The sequence below is a fragment of the Eleginops maclovinus genome, chromosome 12, assembly GCF_036324505.1.
Source record: "Eleginops maclovinus isolate JMC-PN-2008 ecotype Puerto Natales chromosome 12, JC_Emac_rtc_rv5, whole genome shotgun sequence".
Classification (NCBI taxonomy): domain Eukaryota; kingdom Metazoa; phylum Chordata; class Actinopteri; order Perciformes; family Eleginopidae; genus Eleginops; species Eleginops maclovinus.
The window spans coordinates 6,352,793-6,376,975 of NC_086360.1; the positions used below are offsets into that span (position 1 = coordinate 6,352,793).

At 40.4% G+C, this 24,183-nt stretch overlaps 1 protein-coding gene across 1 annotated transcript in view; it reads left to right on the forward strand.

The window, feature by feature from the left end:
- cds1 (CDP-diacylglycerol synthase (phosphatidate cytidylyltransferase) 1) overlaps positions 1–24,183 on the forward strand; it is a 37,587-nt gene that overhangs the window by 8,529 nt on the left and 4,875 nt on the right. Inside the window, exons 2-12 of the mRNA XM_063896658.1 lie at positions 4,683–4,828; positions 8,332–8,428; positions 8,532–8,629; positions 10,143–10,282; positions 12,292–12,350; positions 13,141–13,223; positions 13,452–13,539; positions 20,446–20,514; positions 20,950–21,102; positions 22,159–22,278; positions 23,710–23,813. Coding sequence (XP_063752728.1) covers positions 4,683–4,828; positions 8,332–8,428; positions 8,532–8,629; positions 10,143–10,282; positions 12,292–12,350; positions 13,141–13,223; positions 13,452–13,539; positions 20,446–20,514; positions 20,950–21,102; positions 22,159–22,278; positions 23,710–23,813 — 1,157 coding nt within the window. The remainder of the gene's footprint in view (positions 1–4,682; positions 4,829–8,331; positions 8,429–8,531; positions 8,630–10,142; positions 10,283–12,291; positions 12,351–13,140; positions 13,224–13,451; positions 13,540–20,445; positions 20,515–20,949; positions 21,103–22,158; positions 22,279–23,709; positions 23,814–24,183) is intronic.

Below are 24,183 nucleotides of genomic sequence, written 5' to 3' on the forward strand. Positions count from 1 at the left end.
TGTAGTGATCCTCTCCCCTGTGACCAGAGACAGCTGCTGTCTGCTGGACCGTAAAGGTGTGTACGCGTGTCTGCTGCTGTGAGTACTTTTTCTTATTGTACCTCCCAGTCTTAATTGGACCTTTCTTCAATCATCACTGTGATAAGGGGTGTGGCTCGCTGCTCCTTTGCACCCATTTGGTAACTTTTGATCAAGCTAAATGTTCATAGATCAATAGTGATGACACATTTTTGCAGACCAGAGCCGGAAGTTAGGATTGCAAGAGCGTGCTCGTCAAAAAGCAATGGGACAAGAAGTTTTATTTATCCCGAGGGAAATTGAGGTGCAACAGTTCAATACAAAGAAGGAAGGAGAAATGTACACTCAATATAACTAAACTACTAAATATAAATTAAGTATAACTAAATGTATCAACATTTAACTCAAACACCAAATAAACTCAAACTCTATAAAGAGTAAAACCAGAGAAACTGATAATGCTGCAGTGATCTCTTCATTTTTTTTAGGACCCATTACTGAACCTTTTATGGTCGGATATTATTATTATTATTATTATTATTATTATTATTATTATTATCATCAGTATCGGCAACTCTTGATTGTTCAGAGATTGTAAATGAACTGTAGACCTATTTGTTATTTAACAAAAAAAAGTATGAACTGTATATTATACAGTATATGTTTGTTTTTTTAATATCTACTTCTCAAGTCATCATACTTGTACATTATACTAAACTATTTTGTCATTCTGGCCTGACAAAGAATAACACACACACACATCAACAGGAAGCACATTGTTTATCTGCTGGAGAAATGGTATGACCATTTGGTCCACTTAAACTGATTAGTTCAATTGTAACGTGATTGTTTTGCAATTTTCAAGGTTATTGGGATCTGAAAACACTTGTAAAAAGGAGTAGGACTGCACATTTCTACAGGTTTCTTTCACTGATCAGATCTTCAGCCTTGGTTAGCTCTTCTTGGCCTCAGTGTGGATGTGGTTTTGAGCTGATTGTCTCTCATCATCTGTCCTCTTGTCTCATCCCTCCTCTCTGCAGATAAGACATTAATAGCCAGGAGGAGGAGTAAGAAAAAGATGCTAGTGGAGGTTAACCGGCTGCAAGGACAGTAACACTCAGAGGGTAGAAAAACATTGACAGTGAAAGGGAATTTTTCACTGCACCACCTGCCTCCTTCAGGTTCACATTCATTCTCTGTTGGCAGTGTTTTCCTTTTTTATTTTGGCCATATACTGGTGATGTTTACAGATACTCATGCCATGGACTTAATCGACCCCAAAGCATAATTTAGCTTGTTTGCACACAGATTTGGAGCACTGTTTGACTGTGAGGTATTTACTCTACGGTTAGCATACCTACTTACAAGATTATCAGTGTTTGACAGTTTAATGAACAAGCTTTAGTAAATTCCCCAGATCACCAGACCATAATACTGTGGGGATCTGCGTGTAACACATTTGTGCATATTAAGTAATGTGCTGACTGAGCCCGTTTCATGATGCAAGAAAATACAATGTTGGCTAGGGCCGCTGGATTTAAAGGTAAATAAATAATTGACTAATATTCAATTTTTTATACGATTTGCGGTGAAACCTTCGCCTCAGTCTGAGGTCCAGAGCGCTCTGGAGCAGGTTTCTCTCTGTACATTGCTGCATTCATCTTTCCCCTTGATCCTGATTAGTTCCTGCCGCTGTAAAAACATCCCCACAGCATGATGCTGCCCCCACCATGCTTCACTGTAGGGAAGGTGTTGGCCAACTGATGAGCGAGGCCTGGTTTCCTCCTGACATGACCCTTTGCATTAAGGCCAAAGAGTTCAATCTTGATTTCATCAGACCAGAGAACTTTGTTTCTCATCGTCTGAGAGTCCTTTAGGTGCCTTTTGGCAAACTCCATGCTGGCTTTCATGTGCCTTTTTTATGGAGTAGTGACTTCCGTCCGGCCACTGTACCACAGAGGCCTGATTGATGGAGTGTTGCAGAGATGGTTGTTCTTCTGGAAGGTTCTCCCATCTCCCAGGTACACTGGAGCTCTTTCAGAGGGATCATTAGGTTCTTGGTCACATCTCTGACCAAGGCCCTTCTCCCCCGATGAGTCTGTGCCTCGATACAATCCTGTCTCTGAGGTCTATGGATAATTCATTGGACTTCATGGCTTGGTTCTAACTATGACATGCACTGTCAACTGTTGGACCTCTTGTACTGTACCAATCAATTGAATTTACCACAGGTAGACTTCAATCAAGTTGTAGTAACATCCCAAGGAAGATCCGTGGAAACGGGATGCACCTGAGCTCAATTTTGAGTGTCATAGCAAAGGGTGTGAATACTTATGCACGTGGGATATTTAAATTCTTTATTTTTAATACCTTTGCAAAAAAAAAAAAGTTTTTTTCACTTTGTCACTACGGGGTATTGTCTGTAGAATGTTGAGGGGAGAAAGAGTGAATTCAATCCATTTTGGAGTAAGGCTGCAACATAACAAAATGCAGAAAAGTTTAGTTGGATAAGTAAGCTTATCATTCTATGACTGAAGAAAGAAAATGTATAGGTTTTATAGCTTCGATGCTAATTTATATCTAGACTTTATTTACAAAAGCGCAGCAGAGTTTGATTGTAGTTACACATCTTCTCTCCTAAGCTCAAACACCAACTCAAGTGACCCCAACCCGCTCCCACTTTCAGCGCTTTCTCTGCTAATTACAAAATCTGTCCAGGATCAGAGACCTTATTTCAAACCGAAAAGCTCTCTGGTTTAACCCTGATGCTCCCACTGACCGTATTTAGCATTGCTTTAGTGGAAGTAACCATGAAAGGGGAGAAAATGTCCAGGAGCCTCAGCGGGGCCACTCAAGTGCGTAAGGGAACTTAATCTCCTACCTCAGGAGGAATTTCATTTGGTTTTAAAAATAGCCTGTTTTGGGCAGAAGAGGCTTTTTTTACATGATGGACTACTACTGGGGATAACCAACGACAAAAAGCGTCTGGCTTGATTTATGTTTTTATAAAAACACTACATTTATTCCAATAATACATTTTCAAAACAACAGATGCAAATTTCAATTTCAGGCTTACTTTACAACAATGACAACATTCCATCTGAATCAGAAAGTCAATGACTTGAGTATAAAAACAAAAAAGGATATATAAACTTCCAGAAAAAGAATCATCATGGCAAGCTTTTAATATCTGCTTACACCGAGAAGTTCAGATATGTTCACATAAGAATGACAGTATGGATAAATGTTAACTGTGCCGCTGCCTTTGAGCATTTTGTAAAAGTGTTCCGCTGGATGGTATCAACACTGGTCATGAAGATTTGAAGAATGGACTGGATGTTGTGGCTCACGCTGTGAACCACAACATAGATTCAAGGCGCAAAAACAAGTAGAGTTAACACCCACCATATGCTTTCATTGGGCTTTTCTTACAACAAGTTTACTTAAATGATAGAGGTCTGGAGGTCTGGCAAAAAAGAACAAAAAAAAGGTGGAGGGAGCCTGGGCCAGCCACACCAAGAGCCGTAGGACCCAGACCCTCCCCCCCTAAACTAAAAGGCAGGTTTGTACCTTTCTAACTGATTAACAAAGTCATGAAAACTGGACTACCATATCCTCCAGGCTAAAAAAGAGTCATGACAAAAATAATACAGCGTAAGCCCTAACTACAGGTACAGCGAGTATCGGCCAGCGTGATTTCTAGGATGTCACTGAACTTACTTATTTAGTGTGTGCGTACCTGAGGGAGACATGGCACCAGGATGAGAAGAGGGCAAGCTGGTGGAGGCAGTGTGATGCTTTGGGCATGTTCTGCTGGGATACCTTGGGTCCTGCCATTCATGTGGATGCTACTTTGACACGTACCACCTACCTAAACATTGTTGCAGAACAAGTACACCCCTTCATGGAGACGGTATTCCCTGATGGCAGTGGCCTATTTCAGCAAGCTAATGCACCCTTCCACACTGAAAAAGTTGTTCAGGAATGGTTTGAGGTTCCTAGTTCAAGGTGTTGACTTGGCCTCCAAATTCCCCTGATCTCAACCCCACAGAGCATCTGTGGGATGCGCTGGATGAACAAGTACGATCCATGGGGGCCCCACCTCGCAAGTTACATGACTTAAAGGATGTACTACTAACGTATGCTGCCAGACACCACAGCGCACCTTCAGAGGTCTAGTGGAGTCCATGCCTCGATGGCTCAGAGCTGTTTTAGATGCAAAAGGGGGATCTACATGGTATTAGGCAGGTGGTCATAATGTTATGGCTGATCGGTGTATGTTGTATTTCTTAGTAGCTGTAAGAAAACTGCTCAATGTCTATCTCCTCATTGTTATAGCCGACGGTCATACTCTTAATACCAAGCTTCTATAAGACTTATATCAATCAATAGCACACATTGTTTCTTGGAAGAAAGAGGACATAGTGTATTTCTTTTGATAAACAGCATTTGACCACTGCCAATGCCAATGAAGGATCATTTGACTAGCTCAACATTTACTTGTCATTTGCATAGCCAAAGTGCTCTCAGTGTAAATCATTCTTTTGATAGCACGATAATGTGTCCTTCGTCTTTTCTGTGATCACTTTGTGTTCACTGCTCAACTTTTTTCTTTATCTGTGTTTTCTAACCTCAGTGTTTTGAATATCTGTGTGTCCCGACAGGAGGCAGATGTCGACGACAGGCTGGGCACAGACGGAGAATGTGACGGTGACTCCAAAGCAGACACTCCAGATGTTCCTCTCTCCACAGCGGACACAGATAACACTCCACAATACCTGAACAAAGCTCTGGAGGGCCTGCCGCCCAGGTACACACTGTGAATCACAAGGGACGGGTGCCAACTGTTGTTTCTTTGCCTGATCTATTATTAACAGTTAGCCTTACTAGTCTATGTTTATGTTTTCTGAGACACACATTTAGCTTAATAGCCTTTGTCCCATGATAACGAGCCAGTGAAACTCATAAACTGTAACTCATCATGGGAGTCCAAAATAACTAAAAGTTAATGTTTGTATTGTGGGTCATTTCTTTATTATTACAAGAAAGCCAACAAAAATGCAGAACCAGTTCTAAAATGTGTCCTATGTCCTACATATTTTATAAACCTCAAACCAATGAAGACTGAGGTCAGGTTAAAATGCACATCAGCGATATTATTGCTGTCACATGCAGTTTTCACTCCTTTCATGAAATGAGTGTTGGATCATCATTCACCTGTGCATGTAGGTTAATTGGAGTAGATTCCTTCAGAGATGTATGAACACGCTCAAAGTAATAATTCAGGGAAGGAAATGCAGTTGCAAGGAAACCAAAAGACTCACTCACAGATCTACACAGCTCCGGATAAAATTAAGAGACCACTACAGCATTATCCGTTTCTCCAGTTTCACTATTTATAGGTCTGTCTTGGAGTTAAATTATATATATATTTTTTAACTGTATTGTATAATTTACTGACAACATTTCTGTGTTGGAATTCAACAAACACTGGAATGGCTGCCATACATGTAGAGCTAAAGATCAAATGTGGAGTGGTCTCTTGATTTTTTCCGGGGCTGTATATGAAAACAACATGGACATAGTAACTCAGTTTGGTGGTTAAACTACAAATCAGCTGTCCATTTGAAGATCAACCAGCCAAGGTGTGCTGACAACCTGTTCTGTCAGGTTTCATTGTTGGTAAAAGTCAGTTCACTAGAATGTTTTCTGGTATTTATGTTATAAACATGTACCTATTTGTCCCTAACGTTTTCACTGTGTCCGGGAAAATATCTATATTTTGTTGCATTGAAGGTTTTAGAAGTTTTAAATGATAGGGCCCCTATTTTGTTTATGCAGCGCTTTTGAAAAGGCGGTTGTCAAGTTGGTGAAGATGTGTTTTGGCACATTTGTGTTTTTATATTTGCATTGTTATTTTCCTAATGGAAGTGTTTATGGCCGCTGTAGCCCATTTGCACCTGTGGGCCACCGGACTAGGCCGTTAAAAAAAACACAATACATTTCAACAAATGCTTTGTAGACTATCATTAAAATAACTATTATTTCACAGTATATGTTGTTGTAGTGTGGAAACATGTCTTGCCAGTTCAGGACTGTCACACTTGGCAATGTGCCTCAGTTCAGCAGCACCTTGAACCCGATGAACGAGCGAGTTCCTGTTTGATATACGGATAATAGGTGGAGAGTGTGACCAACGAGCGACTGCCAGGTCACAGGGCTTAAAGGCTCATTAGGAGGAAGGGAAGCACTAATCCTGAGTGCCATAGGATCCTCTGTGCTGCAGAGAGACATGTGGGTGAACTGACTGCAGGGAGAGGGGAGGGGGTGGGGAAGAAATGGAATGGAGAGAGATAGAAAGTGGTTGAAGGATGGGGAAGATGGAGTAAAGATAAGGAGGGGGGATGAATGGAGCGGGCGAAATGACACGGCAAAGAAGGATGAATAGATGGCGGCGAAGAGAGGAGGCAGGGAGGGAGCGTAGGAGAGAAAGTGACTGAGCGATGGTGTGATGATGAGACAGTGCGAGCCCACAGCGCTGCCTGGAAGCAGAAGCAGCCCTTTTTTTTTCATGATGCAGCTGTTTTTCTTCTCCATTCATACAGAGGCACCAGGCTCCCTGCCCTGCTTGGCTGCCGAGCAGAGTATAGCCGTTTCCTCTCTTTTGTTTTCTGCTCTCAGGCAGTGCAGCAGTTTGCCTCACAGCAACTCACTCTGCATGACGTGTTGTGAAAAAAACGAGGAATGAGGTCGCATTCCACATTTTTGCCAATGCTTATTTCACGGCAGGTAGTTGGCCTACTACTGCAAATGCTGTTTAGATCCAGAAGATTTATAACTATGGAATATTATGGTTAGTAACATATCATACAGAAATGAGTTTGCATTTTATCACTTCCGCTGACCTCATCAAAGTTTATTTGAATGTGTTTTTGGTTAGATGCCTGAAATGAGGACTGTGTTTACAAAAGCTTGAGAGATTTTTTACATTTTTTTCCTAAGACGTTAAAATACACAGTAGATGCCACGCTCAAACGTACGAAGCTTCTGTGTGTCATAAAAGGTTGCTAACAAGCAGCTTCTGTATATGAGACAATTAAACTTCATCACACCAAACACAAATCAGCCTTTAGCTTAGCAGGAATACTTCTATTTTTTGACTCTTATTAAATACATGGTGGTCTGTTGTTTATAATTTGACATTCTTCCTAAAATTTGATTTGAAAAAATCCCAGTATCAAGCTCTGCTTAAAGAATTGCACTATACTAACATTAATAGAATATAAGCCCCTCTATGATACCTAACGATAGCCATATTTTTTACAATGCACAGCCCAAAGGCGTTTTGTTCTGGCTAGCTTTCACTTGTCGCATGTAGAAAATGGATGGATTGGCACCAAATTTGGTAAAGATATCCATGGTGCCTCTTCACATTTATGGTCCTGTTGGAATTTCACGAGAATGGACGATTTTCATGTCATTTTGTACATGCATTCATGCCCCTCTCAAGGTGAATTGTAACAACCTTAAAGGGGCCCTTTTATGCTGATTTCCAGGTTTATATTTGTATTTAGTGTCTCTACTGGGACATGTTCCCTGCTTTAATGTTCAAAAAGCTCTTTATCGTTCTCATACTGCCTGTTCTGCAGCACCTCTTTTCACCCTCTGTCTGAAACCAGAGCCCAGTCTGCTCTGATTGGTTAACTGGCCGGCTCTGTCGGATGGATCAGCTGCTTAGAGATGTCCCGCCCTTTAGCCTGTCATGTTCAATGCGTTGGATACGAGTACAAGTGTTACATGGTGATGTCATTATGTTACAGACCCCAAAAAGAATAATAATAAAGCCTATTTAAGGGTTCATTATTATTCGCAATAAGCAATGTTTAGTTTCAACGTAGTCAATATAATGCATACCATTTAGGTCTAACAAATATGTTTATTGCATTTCCCTCCTTCTAAAACTTTTGATAAGCATTCAGCGTGACGTGATAACTCCTCATATTGTGAAAGACTCGAAGGGCTTCTTAAGAAACCAAACTACCTAATCACTCATGGCTAAATATTAGTCATTTTACACAGTTATAAAACCTGCAATGAACGTATATTGTTCTATGTCCCGATAGCCTTTGACAAATGTAGCTGATATAAAAACGCTGTTAATTAAATGGCTCTGCTAATCATGATCTACTCTTATAACTTCATGCTTGTTTATGACTGGTAATATAGACATGTAACTTGGAATGAAAACGCAAATTAAGCATAAATGAATTTTCAGAAGGAAGTCATTTTGAAACCTGTTTCCATTCTCCGCAGATGGAAGAACTACTGGATACGAGGAGTTCTGTCTCTAGCCATGATTTCTGGCTTTTTCCTCATCATCTATATGGGACCCGTCGCTCTTATATTAATTGTAAGTGATGGTGATTGATACTGTAGCTACTATACGATTCCTACGGTCAGATTCTTGGCTTGTTTCTCAGACGCAGGCTTCTCATATTTCTGCTCTGTTCCAGGTCATGACTGTCCAAATCAAGTGTTTCCAGGAAATCATCACTATTGGCTACAGAGTGTACCATTCCTATGAGCTGCCTTGGTTCAGGACACTAAGCTGGTAAGGAGAATTGATTTCACGGTGAACAGCAGATATACTGTAGATGTATTATGAATAGACAATGGTTTACCCTTTCTAAACGAGTAAAAATGCAGTACATTCACAGGAACTGTGCTGTAGTGCTGTTTCAGCTAGTGCTTGACTTAAAATGTGCAGACCATGGTCTTGCTCTGAGACCATCCTAGATATTTTATTGAGTGAAATATTTTTTTGTTTTAGTGTGGAAATGTCTATACATTCAGTTTGATAATATTTGGTCATATGGCCCAGATGGGGAAAAAAACCTCAAGAAAACACTAGTTGAATTTCAATGTAAAAAGCTGCTGAAATGGGATCAAATAATACTGGACTATCTGAAGGCAAACGATCCAAAAATGTGTGAAAAATACTTTACTTTCCTTAAACTAAGGTATAAAACTGTGTGATTTTTGCACATGTAGAAACTCAAGTCCCACATCGACTCCAGTCTAAAGAAAAAGAAACAATAGTAAGCCCTACATGCTTTACATAAATGCACATATTGCGAGCAAATCATGTTCATTTAACTACTGGGAATCTTACAAACCCCTCTCAAAGGTTTGCACAGAGGTATCTTTTTTCTTTTTTATCTGCACAGCTCTCCATTTTAAATGATAGTATTTGGATAGTATTTTTTACTGTACTTAGTTTTCGCTGTATGTATTGTGAATATGTTACTTATTTGTAATATGTTATAAAAGTACTATTTTTCTTCTCCTTTCCTACAATGTATCGCTCTTTCTGTGTCTTATCAGGCACAATTTTACCTCAAAGCAAATTCTTCATATGTGAAAACATACTTGCCAATATTACTTTTTATTCCGAGCCCTTTTTGTAAAATGTGCGAGGATATTTAAAAAGCCTAAAGCAGTCTGATGTTTTCTTTTTTATGAAAGTGGCACCTCTTCTGGCACACATTTAACTCAAGTAGTACGCTGAGTCAGGCCAGCTTCGTCTGCAAGTCTTAGCTGTGAATATTAAAAATCGACCCACCACTGTGGAAGGGTTTTCTCCTGTGTGTGTGTGTGTGTGTGTGTGTGTGTGTGTGTGTGTGTGTGTGTGTGTGTGTGTGTGTGTGTGTGTGTGTGTGTGTGTGTGTGTGTGTGTGTGTGTGTGTGTGTGTGTGTGTGTGTGTGTGTGTGTGTGTGTGTGTGTGTGTGTGTGTGTGTGTGTGTGTGTGTGTGTGTGTGTGTGTGTGTGTGTGTGTGTGTGTGTGTGTGTGTGTGTGTGTGTGTGTGTGTGTGTGTGTGTGTGTGTGTGTGTGTGTGTGTGTGCGCACGTGCACGCACACGGGAGCAAAGATCACTGCCATGTTGGAAGCACTAAGGCCAATCTCATAACACAGACGCTCATACAAAGGAGGTCAATGTACAGAAACTCTGCTAGACATTCAGTGACACACAGTTTCAGATCAACCAAAACAGAATATCCTGTGTCCATACTGAGGAAAACATTGCTGTAGGAAATACTCATTCCCTGTGTTTTATCTCCTCAGGTACTTCCTGATTTGCGTCAACTACTTCTTCTATGGTGAAACTCTGGCAGATTACTTTGGGGCTCTGGTGCAGAGGGAGGAGCCTCTGCAGTTCCTCTCTCGCTATCACCGCTTCATCTCCTTCGCTCTGTACCTCGCAGGTGGGTCTCGCCTCCAAGAAAACGCTGTATCTCCAAAACACACACGCCCTTTGGCCCTGCTGCTTCTAATCTTTCCAGGTGGATTAGAGTTCACCAGGCATGTGTTTCTAGAAAGGTGTAGACAGAAATTACTGGGGGGAAAATAGAACTAAAAGAGACACAAAGACTTTGGAGTATAAACTATGAGTTCACAAAGGGATTTATTGTCTTTGTACTGATAAGATGGTTTATTGTTCTGGTAAACTGCAGCCGGATGTGCCATAAAAACGCAAATGAGAAGATAAAGGGTGGAAAAAAACAACAATTGAAACACACTTAAAGTTCCTGAAGATATCTAAAATCATTTTGTTTAATACTTGCTGTTTTATGATACATTATGTATAGCGGGGAGCTTTAAAGGTGGCGGCCTTGCAGTTAATAGCTGTCATGTAACATGATTCTGCTCTTCTTAATTTGACATAGTGTAAACCAGATGATATCCAATACTCATGTCCACCTTTCAAAAGGTTTCCTTGTTGTACCTCAAGTTTAACATGCTTGACTTCTATTGGTTAGTGCCCCAACAAATTGTATGTGATAGGCTTAGGGGTTGGACATCTAAAAAGCAGTTGACCAATTATAACAGAACCGGCCAGCTAACCAATCAGAGCAGACTGGGCTCTGGTTTCAGACAGAGGGTGAAAAGTGGTGCAGGCAGTATGTGAAAATTAAAGAGCTTTTTGTAACATGTCTCAGTAGAGACAAAATACAAATATGACCCTGAAATGAAGCACAAAAGGGCCCCTATGTGGAAAATACTTTCAGTCAGTTGTGTTGTCATTACTTACAGATCAGCTGCATCTGACAGAGACATAGAGTTGTGTTATTATAATTCTTACTATGATTGACAGTCTCAAGCAATAGATAAAATAGAGTAGATTTGTATACTGTGAAGATACAAGTAACATAAAACATTGTCTAAAATCTAAAATATATTTTTTTATATTATTAGAAACCGTGACGTCATGAAGCACCTCATCAAAGTTTGGCAAACAACAACATTATTCATTAATATGAGATAACTCTCTTTTTTTCAATAAACAAAAACACAGAAAAATGTGACAATAATTAGTTTGAAGTATGTGTTACTAAATGAACCATGAATAGGTTAAATAGAGGATCTGTTTACTGATTTCTCCCAGTGGTTGGGTTGGAGTCTGGGTGAACACACTTCTTCCTCAGTGCTGCTGATCTACAGTCCACCAGACAGACGTCAGCTGCGGTTTCAGCCCCAGGGACATTCTGAGAAACTCTGCAAAGCATCTTCTCAATTTGTTGTCAGCAGCTTTATTCTTCATTTTATTCCCAGGTTTCAAAAAAACTCGACACAGGAGCTTATAGCCATTACATTTCAAATTTACATCACTTTAGTGTTTAAGGGACCCTATTATTTTCATTTCTTTGGTTGATATTTATATTTTGTTTCTCTACTGTGACATTCTTTAATGTTCAAAAAGGTATTTTTTTACCCTTTGTCTGAAACCATAGCCCAGTCTTTGATTGGTTAGCTGGCCAGCTCTGTTGTGATTCGTAAACAGCTTAGAGATGTCCCGCTCCTTAGCCGATCATGTATAACGTGTTGGGCGTTAGCCAATAGAAGCGTAAAAGTGTTGTGCAGTGATGTCATTATGACTCATAACTTTGTGATTTTAGCCTTTGCAGATCATTTACGTGCACACAAACCTATATATCACACTACAGGAAAGGGAAACGCCCAAAAAGCAGAATAAGGCCCCTTTTACAATCTCAATTGTCTAATTCTTGTGTTTTTTCAAGAAAGAAAATGAATTGTTAAAACACAGGCATGCTTCCCACCCCCACAAACTGTATACACACACACACACACACAAACCCTCTCCATACTGTGTTTAGTAGACAATGTGATAAATGTGATGCATATTTGTTTAATCTACCGTATACTTTTTGACAACTTGCAGTAAAAACTGACAGCATGTTGTACTCTTTCACAGGTTTCTGCATGTTTGTGCTGAGTTTAGTGAAGAAACATTACCGCCTGCAGTTTTATATGGTGTGTATCAGCCAAGTAACCCAAGTTACTACACTCTAACTCTCCTATCAATCCCCTCTCACTACTACACCGCTCACTTTCCTATCATCCCCTTCCACTGCTTCTTACTCTCTGTCCCTCCGAGAAAATGTAATTTCAACTTGTGCTTTGATGTTACCTTTTTAGAAGTCTCTACTCTTCAGCCAGCATAGCAGTGACACAGTTTACTGTTTATGTAGCGATGTAGAATTTGATCCAGGACGATTGCAAAACGGCTTTAATTATTTTTTTGTTGTATATTCTCTTTTATTTGTTTCCATTTTTTACTAATTTAATTTTCATGTTAAAATTATATTTTAATGTAAGATTATTTTGTGTTTTTAACTAAATGTATTATTATAGTTGTAATTATTTATTTGGATTGTATTTCTTTAATAATCCAAGTGATTTGCCACTTTTTAGACTTTAAAATGAAATGGAATTGATTCTACATTTTCACAAACCCAGAAGTTCAAAATGCTTCCCAGTCTGGTTATCATATCGTATTATAATATTTAATGGTGGATGAAGGCCCTTTCTTAGCTTAAATTCTCAGTCCTGTGTCCCAAGATTCTAGTTGTGGATATGTCCAGCCAACGCTTCTCAATCCTCTGCCCGCCCCTCTCACACTCTCATGATTGCTTTGTCCCGTCTCTTCACACTTTTGTTTGTACATTTGCACTATTTCTGACACAAGCTGACTTCTGAGCAGGCGTTGCCACATTTCAGTGCAGTGACAATGTGTTGTTGTTGTTTGTGTTTGCCATTCCAGTTTGCTTGGACCCATGTGACCCTGTTGATTGTGGTAACTCAATCCCACCTTGTCATTCAGAACCTGTTTGAAGGAAAGATCTGGTAAGCAGACAGACCAGAGGAACGTGTTCTACATACAGGTTCTTTTAATGAGTAATGCAACAGAAAGTGACTCAATCAGGACAACAAAACCCTTTTCTGTTTTATTGAACTGCTTCAACAGAAATGTTTAGTAATATTTAAAGTGATTTCATTTTCCAGCCAATTCAACAGATTTCTACTTATTGATTGTTGTACTTCCTTCCCTAATGTTTAAATTCCTGTTTCCAGGTTCATTGTCCCGATCTCCATTGTGATCTGCAATGACATCATGGCCTATCTGTTTGGATTCTTCTTTGGGAGGACTCCACTGATCAAGGTAAACCACATCATGTCCGATGTTGTTTTATTTTCAGGATTTGCACTACTTGAAGAGGCTTAAGGAAATGTGTAGAGTTTGGTTACAGTAACAGAGGATGATGAATTGTAGATGATTTTCTCTATTCAGAAAATATGTCACAATGAACGTTTTACATTTATATTCTATGTAATAATCCATTCATTACACACTTAATGTACATATAACTTCCTGCTTTATATTTTGTGTACATTTTTAGTTCGACTTATTTGCAACTTTTTTTTAATGCTATTTTATTTCTATTGTAATTTACAACGCCTTGTCTTTATGTTGCTGCAATGCAAAAAATGTCCCAAATTGGGATCAATAAAGTATCTATCAGAGCTGCCAACATTGTGTTTTAGAAAATAGTAGCAAGCCGAGCGTAGCGAGGCAAATTTTTTTTCAAAGCCGGGGGTCCGAGGTCCGCCGAAGCCCCCTGAATGCCCCCTTATTTCATTTTTACTTTACTTATTTCTATTTATCTTTTGTATTCAACTGTTATTATTTTACTGTAAATTGTATGTATATATAGTTCCCTATTCCTTTTCCTATCACCCTGCTGCTATAACATGTGCAATTCCCTTACAGGATTAATAAAAGTTATCTTATCTTATCAGAAGCCAGAGACTTTACATGCTCTGAGATGCAATCTAGGTCATATTGTTTTCATATGTTTTTCGTGTATAATTTCTCCTTTTCCCTGTACTGTTGCACACAATTAAACACCAACATACAAAAAAATATTTTTATTAACCGAACAGAATTCATCATGAAACAATACTGAACAATAACACATGAAAAACCTTTACACAGCCTTTTTTTAGAACAGAGTTCAACTCAAGGGAACCTTTGGCTGTGACATGACCATCTCATCAACCTCTCACTTTAGATGGTCATAGGTTGCTGACTTGGCCTTGGCAAGAGTTGTCTTGGAGTACGCCTGCTTGTAGCAGACAGACCCCTTTGCCACCATGAATTGTTTGTGGGTAATGAGGTTACTCAGGGTCTCCATTCCCATACTAGGTCTGAACTCTGTTCTGTTTTTTGTGACAAGACTGAAGATGCGTTCGCAGTCTGCATTGGAATGGAAGATGCAGAGGATAGCCAGCATTACCTTGCAGAGTAAAGGGTACTTGAGATGGCCATTTCCATCCTTCAGCTGACTCATCAAGTGCCACTGTGTGTCTGGTCTGTCACAGCTGGTGATGCTTTCTGGCAGAGCATCGGTTTGGTAGGTCATGAATTGACCCTCAAGCTTGTCCATCTCCTCAGCACTCATCTTCAAGCAGGGGAATCTGCCTGTGAAGTACCTCACAGAATTGAAGTCTGCGCTGTCCCGTGCAGACATGTCAGCCACAGAAGCATTCCTTATCACTGGGTCATCATAGGGAAACTTCTTCACCATGTACTCAACAGCCTTCATGTAGAATGCCCGCACAGCGCTGAAGACCTGGGCAAGCTGCACCCCCTAAAAGCTGGGGATCTTTATAAAGGGCCCCTCGGGGTTTTTTGGGCCCAATAAACCCAGGGTCTAAATTGTCTTCGGGTTGTTTGGGTTCCCTGAAGGGTTTTCCCGGGTAAACCTTAGCACTGCTTTTATCCCCTTTAGGGTTCACAAATGGGTTTCCCAAGGGGTTTTTCAGCGGTTGGGTCAAAGTCCTGTGGGGGAAAATTTGTTTTGGGGGTTTCCCCCCTACTGCAGCAGAGTTTTGGGCCCTCATAAAATTTCCCGGCGGACCGCATTTTAGAAATTTTGGGAGTAAAGAGGGAAATTTTGGGGCCCCCCTGTTGACATGCCCCCCTGCACTCTTGTTTTTTCCCCTGTTTTTGGGCTGAGTGGCCCCAGTGAAGATGTTTTGGGGCTGAGGGGGTTGCATTTGCAAAATGCCCTTGGGCTGAGGGGGGTGCTTGCTATTTGTTTTGGGTTTGGTGGGTGTAGGGGGTAGTGTCTTGGGGCCTGGTGTGGGGGAAAGCCCCGTGTTTTGGGGCTAAAGTGGGTGCAGTGTTTAGATGTTTGGGGCGGGAGTGGGTGCAGTGCTAGATGTCTTGGGTGAGTGGGTGCATTTGCTAGATGTTTTTGGGCCCTAAAGGGGTTCAGTGCTGATTTTTTTGGGCTGATGGGTGTAGTGGTAGTTGTCTTGGGCTGAGTGTGGGGCGCGCAAGATGTTTTTGGGCTGATTTGGGTGCAGTGCAAGTTTTCTTGGGCTAAAGTGGGTCAGTGCTAGATTTTTGGGCCCCCCCGAGGGGGTTTGCGGGCCTAGATGTTTTTGGGCTTTCCCGTTGAAAGTCTTGGGTTGGGGTGGTTGCAGCTGGGGTGTTTTTTTTCCCCGGAACAAAAATTGGCTGGGTTTTGTTGGGAAAAAAGATAGCCTCCCCCCAAAACCCAAACTGGGGGAATTGTCCTTGCTGCCGCTACTGGGGGTTGTTGGGCCCTTGCTAACACTGGGGGGGGGGGGGAAAATTTTGTCCTTGCTGCTGTCTGCGGGTTTTTGTCCTTGCGGGCTGTGCCCAAAACTGTTCTGACTAAAAGTTTTTGCAGAAAATGCGGCCCCCGCTGCAAAAAACCTGGCGTGAAATTTTTTCTAAAGAGGCCCCCCTCTTTTTAAAACCTTTAAAATTTTTAAAAAATCTTTTTTTTCCCACTCCACACAAAATCCTAAAAATTTCTTCAGTCCCTGTTTCCTCTTGCTGGTTTTGTCTAGGTAGAAGTAAATTTTCCACCAGCTCCCCCCAATGGACACGGGAACCCTGGGCAGCAGTTTTTTCTGCACCCCAAAAGATGAATTAGATGGCACGGGCATCCCACCCACATAAAACTGATTTTTTTTTTTTTTGTTGAGGGTACCCTGCCTTTGCCAGTTTGAGTCCCTGCATAAACCAGGGCTTTATCTCCCCCAAAACTCTTTGCAGTTGCCCCAGGATAGGGCAACTTTTTCTCAAGTTAAATTGTCAATGATTTTGAATATTTCCTGCCCATAGAGGGCCTCAGGGACACTCTGGCAAAAGGATGGGAGTACTGCCCAAAACCCTGCCCAAGCCCTCGAAAAAAGTTTTACAACAAGAGGTTTTCAGTTTTCAGTCCCAATAAGTCGGTGCTCCCATCCGGGGGCTAGGGAGTAGGAGCGGGTCCCCCTTGCCTTCCGTGACACAGAGCATCCCCCGGGAAAGAGCTCCAACAAGGGCGCTGCTTTTTGTGGGGCCCAGCCCCATATTTTCCTGAAATTTGGAAATAAAAAAATATTGAAATTGTATTATCATGTTTATACTTTTGTTTAAACACAGAATTGCAGAATTAAAATTCATGATTTTTAACCCTCTGAGGGGAAATTTGGCCTAGGCTTTTTTTTTTTCCCTTTACATAAAATGAAAAATGTTTTTTAGAAGTACATTATCAGTGGTTTAAATTACAATGAAAAAATTTGCAAGTTTTAAATCAGTTTACACCGGGGCAGTACTGTAACGTTTATTAGTCGGGTACAGATTTGAGTGTATTGGGACAGTATAAAAGAAAAATTTAAATCTAACTAAAAAGGTTGGGGAATAAATTTGAGGCTATTTGCCATTTGGGGCCTTCCGCGTTTTTTTTGAGCCCGGGGAAACTTTTTTTTTCACCAGGGGCCCGTTGTTTCGGCCACCCCGCGCCCGGGAATTTTTGGGGTTCCCAAACCAAAAAAAAGGGTCCACAGCGAGCACTTCGGCATTTATGACCCGGGTTTTTGGGTCACTGTCAACCTTTAAAGAAGCCCACGATGGGGCCTTGTAGCTTCCACGGGCCGCCTTGTATAAAACGTGGGGTTTAGCAGCCCTGATGTGTTTTTCAACTTGTGTCAGCCCCCATGCCTCCCCGCTAAAACTGTCTTACAAAAACAAAACTAAGCGTGGAAGCCGTCCGGGCTTCGACCGGGTTTGGGGGCGGCCATTTCCCTTTTAATTCTAGCAAAGCCCCTTTTTCAAAAATTTTCGCCGCTTTTTCTGGGGGGCCCAAGTACGTTCACCATCCATTTGTGAAAAGACTTCAACTGCAGCTCGCTCGGGGATTTCGGGGGCTTTTAGTGAAATTCACGAATTATCATTGGTCCTTTAAAAATTAAAAATAAAAAAACAACAATATTTTAAAATTTATATAATAAAAAAAACCGGGTTAATTAAATATTTTTCTATTATCTGTGCTATAAATGAAAATTTTTGTATGTTTTCCAATGCCCTTAAAAAATTTTTAAAACCCAAAAATTTGTTTAAATTTCCCGGGACCTGACGAGGAGACAAGCGGGGTAAGGCAAAGAGCGGCGCCCACGTAAATTTGAGAAAACCCCTCACAAAGCGAGTTTTGAAAATTGGGCCCCTTTCCTTTTAAAATTTCCCCCCTGCCCTGTAACAAAGATGCAAGTGAAAAAAATTTTCCCCCTGTAAAATCCTTTCCCTGCTTTTTTTTACAAAGATGTTTTATGGATTTTACCCCATTTTAAAATTTTAACAGTAATACTGTTACTAATAAATCTTTACTGATTTATGTAACCATAATAAAATTTACCCCGTTAAATTTCCCACAAAATAAAACAAAAAAATTTCAGACGAAGGGAAAAGGGCCCCCAGAAATTTTAATATTAGCCAAGTTTTCATTGTTTTCCCGAGTTTTTCCCAGGGGATTTTTTAATGTCTTTCACCCCTTTTAAACCCATCATAAAAAGTCGTTGTGATCACTTTAAACCCAAGTTTTTTTTTTTTAGTTTTGGGGTGGCTGATTTTGGGAAATTAAACTGTGCAGCTAAATTTGTTTTTTTTTGGTTGCTATAGTTATCTATTGCTATCACTACCCCAAAGCCTTAAATAACCTAAACGTTTTAAAAGGGAAGCTTTCCAATTCCCATTTTTTGATAGTTTATTTTATGGGACCCGATGTTATTTTTTTTTCCCCCGTTTTAAAATCATTGTTTTTAAAGGGTTGTCAATGTGAAAAGGGGCCAATTGAATTATTTTTTTAATAAAACTTTTGACTTCACATTTTTTTTCACAAAAACGGACTCTAAAAGCCAGCTACGAGCTCCCCGCAGGGGCCGGTCAACATGAATAAAATTTTCTTCTTTCAACAGCGGGAGGCCAAAACACCCATAGCATCCGGGTAACGGGTTGGGTATTACAAAAAGAAGTCCCCCGGACCAATTGGCTTTTTTGTAACGCAAGGGCCAAATTTCTTATAACGGCTTATATGCAGTGGCGGCTGGTGAACATTTTGGGGGGGGGGGCGCAGTTGGGCGGCACGGTTTAAATAGCACTTTTTTAGAGGTTTAGCTTAAGACAGTTGTTAGGTGGCTGCGGCCACATTCGTGCTTCTTACATTTTTGTGTGAAGTGCTTTAGATCCTTCATCCCGGTTGTAGTCCAAAGTGTTTCAGTCCCAGGACTTTGAAATAACAGACAAGGGAAACAAAAAAAGGCATTGCTCACTGTACAACCAGCTAACCAATTCCGCTTAGCATACAAGTTTGAGGAGAAAGTCCGAGTGTAGGTTCTCCCGCGATCAGTGGTCGTCTGTTGAATGTTTAAATCCGGACGCTCGGGTCCCAAGTCTTTCAATTTCTTCTTTTCGACATCTGATAGTCGATGAAACGGTGTTTTAAGTAGAGCTTGCACGGAGTTCTCAGCCATCGATGTCGCCATATTCACTCAATCTAAGTTTCAGCTAGCTACGGTGCTGCTCTTTACGCTTGTGGTTAGGGAATGATAACGATGCTGATTCGCCGAAATAGTCCAATCGCGTATCTAAGAATGTCACATTGAACTAAGAAACAATGCCATTGGCTGTGGGCGCAAATCTAAGTTTCATCCCCCAATGAAAGCTATCCTTGCTAAAATGACTGAGAAAAGTATAAGCTCTCCTATAGACTCCCATGTTATCGGCGCCCACGGACGGTAGCCGACCTGCCTATTCTCAGAAAAGGCGAATGGCAATATATTATGTCCGGACACATTTTAGCGGTTCTTGACAGTGGTCTCCCATACACATTTAACCCATAAACACGGTACATTTCTTATTTCAATTATGTTGTATATATAACGTTTTTTAACTCAAAAAGTCAGGGTGGGCGGCGCCCACTATTGACGCACCGCCACTGCTTATATGTGAGCTTTAGGGCTGGTTGGATGTCAACACAGGCACGAGGCTGCCAGCTACACGATTCATTTTTCGATTTGTTGGGTAATGCGTAGGATATTCAAGTCAAGCGTAGCGGCGTAATTAGGGCCTGGAAATCGTATCTGCTACGCCAAAATCGTGTATGTTGGCAGCTCTGTATCTATCCATCTATCCGGTTTTATAAGTATAATGTTCAGACGGTTCTCGTTCTTTAACTGTTTCCTTCTTTTGCGCATTTTTCTTTTCTTTACCGGGACACTTTTAGACATCAGGAATCCAAAGTTTCTACAGACGAGATTAAATTGACTGGACTTAGAGGATTTCTGTAGGGGTACAACTTACGTTTACAGAGGGAGGTAGACGTCAGCACTTTAACCTTTAATGATATGATCCTGATAAAGAGTTATAGCATCTCAGGGTTATAGCCATCAACCCCAAAACAGACTGGTTTCTAATAAATAAATAAATCCAGGTTGTGACTCGGACATGCAACTCTTTGGAAATCAACCATTACATGCACTTTTTCTCAAATTGATTGAACACTACTGGGTTAAAAGCCATTTTTTAAACGAGTAGATTTTCCAACTCTTGAACTCCACGGTGAGATAATGAGAGAAGTTATAGGATGGCTGTTCAGTAACCCGAAGCTCATTCAAAATCACATGTAGGTTTTGGTGAGGCTGATATCATGGTGATGTGAAAGACAGCCTCTGTTTCTCTCCTTCCTCCAACCCCCACCCCCCCACCCTGCAGCTCTCACCCAAGAAGACCTGGGAGGGCTTCATCGGTGGTTACTTCGCCACAGTGATCTTTGGCTTCATTGTGAGTACACTTGATTTGCTTTTACAATTATTTCTTTTTTCGAACAGACTGAGATGTTCTCATATGAAAATTCTTCATATGAAACTTGCCCAGATGTATGAGATATTTTGGTGGTGATTTTTGGCAGTTGCCCATAATTCACCCTGCCAGAGAGTGCTTGGAAAACACACCATCACATGGTCTCGATTTTCAGTCTTAGCGACGAATGCTTTGTTTAGTTTTTACAATAAAATCAAGAGGGAGAATAATTTTTGCAGCACCTACATGTTTAGTGACCACTTTCACCATCAGCTAGAGATATTAATAAGCCTGCGGCTGGTGGAATGTCCTCATTTTGTATGATCCTGACCTCAACAAATGTTTTGATTTATTGTTCTTCAATAATCCCACTGAGCTGGAAGTTGATCTCACCCTTGTGTCTCATGTCTCCCTCAGCTGGCCTACCTGCTGTCTCAGTTCCAGTACTTTGTGTGTCCCGTGGGCTTCAACAGTGAGACCAACAGCTTTACAGTGGAGTGCGAGCCCTCCGATATATTTGTGATGCAGGAGTACAGGCTCCCTGCTGGGCTACAGAACATACTATCATGGGTAAGACGTTTCGCATCAACTAAGACCATTTGAAAAGAAAAGTGTATTCTATTATTGTATGTATACATACATTCAAATAGTGTATAGATAATACGATAGAAAGACTTATAAGGAGAGAAAAAGGTGGCTGAATCCCTCTTATTCCCAGTGTGCATGTTTGATTTCTTAAGATCAACCACAATTGTTTTATATTTGAGCTCATTCAAATTAAATGCAATGCAGTCAGACTTTGTATCTATCTATAATTCTTATGTATCTTATTCTTTTTTCCTATATTATAGAATACACAGTGGTGGAAGAGTACATGTATTAAAGTTCTGTACTTGAATATACATTTGAAGTACTTGTGCTGTAGTTGAGTATGTTCAGTTAATGCTACTTAATACTTTTACTACACTACATTTAAACGGGAAATAGTTATTTTACTCCACTCGTTTTATTAAACAAGTTACTTTTCAGATTTTGCATTAAAAACATATAATAAACTTATAACATCACATCTCCAAAAATGTAACTGTTTAAGGTACAAAAAAGTACGTAACATCAATAATGTGTGAATGAAAACTTTGTTTGTCTACAACAGTAAAATGCTACCTGATGCAACACTATCAACAGAGCATAATAAAGATAATAAGAAATGACATATTTATTTTTTCAGAGTTAGTACTTCAACTTTGTATGCTTTAAGTACATGTTGCTGATAATACTTTTACTTAAAAAATGTAGGAATTTTGAATGCAGGACTTTGATTGTAGCTGAGTATTTTTACACTTCTGTATTGCTACTTTTACTTCAGTAAAAGGGTACGAGTTCATTATATTGTATTTCATTTATCTTTTATTTGATCAATTCTATAATGGAACAACTGTCACAAAAAGCAATATTCTCCTGGGGTTTTTGAATCATTTATTTTTCTCATTCTGATAAATCCTGATATACTTTGCTGTTATTTAGATTATTTTCCCACAATATCAATATCTGGACAGAGAGAAGATCAGAATGAGTGTTTTGTGTTTTCCATCAAACCACATGCATCTCCTCCTCTCTCTGTTATAGAAAACGGTGAACCTGTACCCCTTCCAGATCCACAGCGTCTTCCTCTCCTCCTTCGGCTCTCTCATCGGGCCTTTCGGCGGCTTCTTTGCCAGCGGCTTCAAGCGAGCCTTCAAAATCAAAGTAAAGCATTTGTCTCTTTTCTTTTGTCCAACACACACTTAATCTCTGATTTACCTTCCTTTTTTAGGATTGTTGTTTTGCTTTTTTCCTCTTGTCCTTATGTCTCATTCTATTGTTGAAGCATCTACCCTCGATTCTGTTTTGATGGGCTGGGATTTACCAGCACCATTTTTATTTTATTATCACACGTTATTCGTAAACATCTGTGTGAACTGTGTCATACATTAAGGCACACATAGGGGCTACTTTAAATGTGAGGTAGAGTCTTCTACTCTGAAGGTTGGTGGTTCAATTCCCAGCCCCAGAGAGAGTGTGTAGAACCTTGTATGGCAGCGTCTACCTCTGTGTGAATATGGGTGAATGTTGACTTGTGTTTGTGCTTTTAAGGGTCGTAATGAATGGAAAAAGTGCTACAGTCCATTTCCCAAAATTCATTCAATGTTTGCTATTATTTCCTATGATGTCCCAGGGGTGCAAATGTGCTACAACAGCTCAAATCTCTTTCCTAAGGAGAAATGAGCTGCACTTTCACAGAGATGTAAAAATAAAAATACCAATCTGCCAGAACACATGCAAATGATGAAACATACGCAGCATAAAAGGAGGCGTTGCAAATGCTAAACGCTGCAGATAAAAAACCGCTGCAAACACTCTGGAAAGGGTTCTCTGCATGTTGTGCATTTGTTGTCTTGGTGGCGAAGATGTTTCTTCATTTGTTGTGGCACGTTTTAGAAACTGCAGGGTGTTTCTCTAAACAGGAGTGGTTTGGGCTGTTTTTAACCTGTTTGCCCCTGTCAGCCACCATCATTTTCATTATTTTAACACCAATCACATGCAGCACCCAACTGTCTGGAGCTCCACCTTAAGCTACAAGCTTTCAGAAACCGGCTGGACCAGCTGTAGTGAAGAGCAGAGATTTCCCTTAAAGGGACAGGGCGCTCAGCAGTGCTTTGGTACTCACTCAGTCATTGCAGGATGTGGGGGGGAACTGCAGCCTCCTGCTGGCTGCCTCTGGGCAGCCACTGCGCCCTACCACCTGTCTGTAAACTCACAGCAACAACTGAGCCAGGCAGTGTTTGTGTAGTCATATCTCCCCCTAGTGACACCATACCGTATGCATCTGGGAGTCAAATATTTCACTTTTTACTTCACTACACGTATGTTACTAGCTACTTATTACATATGAAAATGCATTAATTGCTAATATGACGTAGTGTACTACTAATGAACCCAGTATTTTATGTAAAATCAGCTCCACTTTGACAAAGTGTGTGTGTGTGTATGTATATATATATATATATATATATATATACACACGTCGGTTTTTAAAAACCGACGATGATAAAGAGACTAAATGATACTCTTGGTGAGTGACGGATGCATGTACCTGAGATCGGATGTAGTGACCGCCTGCTCTCTGCTCTCCTGCAGGACTTTGCCAACACCATCCCCGGCCACGGCGGCATCATGGATCGATTCGACTGTCAGTACCTGATGGCCACCTTCACACACGTCTATATAGCCAGTTTCATCAGGTATGTTACCAGCACCTTTGCAGTTATTAAAAGTGGTATACGTTTGTATTTCATTTGTTATAAACTATAAAATAACAATAATTTGAAAATGATAGACTTCTGGCATCAGTGCAAACAACTTGTCAGATAGAAAAATGACAACCATTCTAAGTGAAATGTAAAAATATAAAATAACAGTGTATATACATTAAGGGTATAATCGCCCTTAATCCCAATAATAATCTTTGATTAATCCCAAATTTAAAACACTAGTATTAACTTGTATTTTGGGGGGAAATAAAAACAGGTGTGGTGCTGTAATAAAGAAATGCATGACAAACAGTTAGGAGAAATCAGATGGTGTTATGCGTTATAATACCAGCTTAGTGTT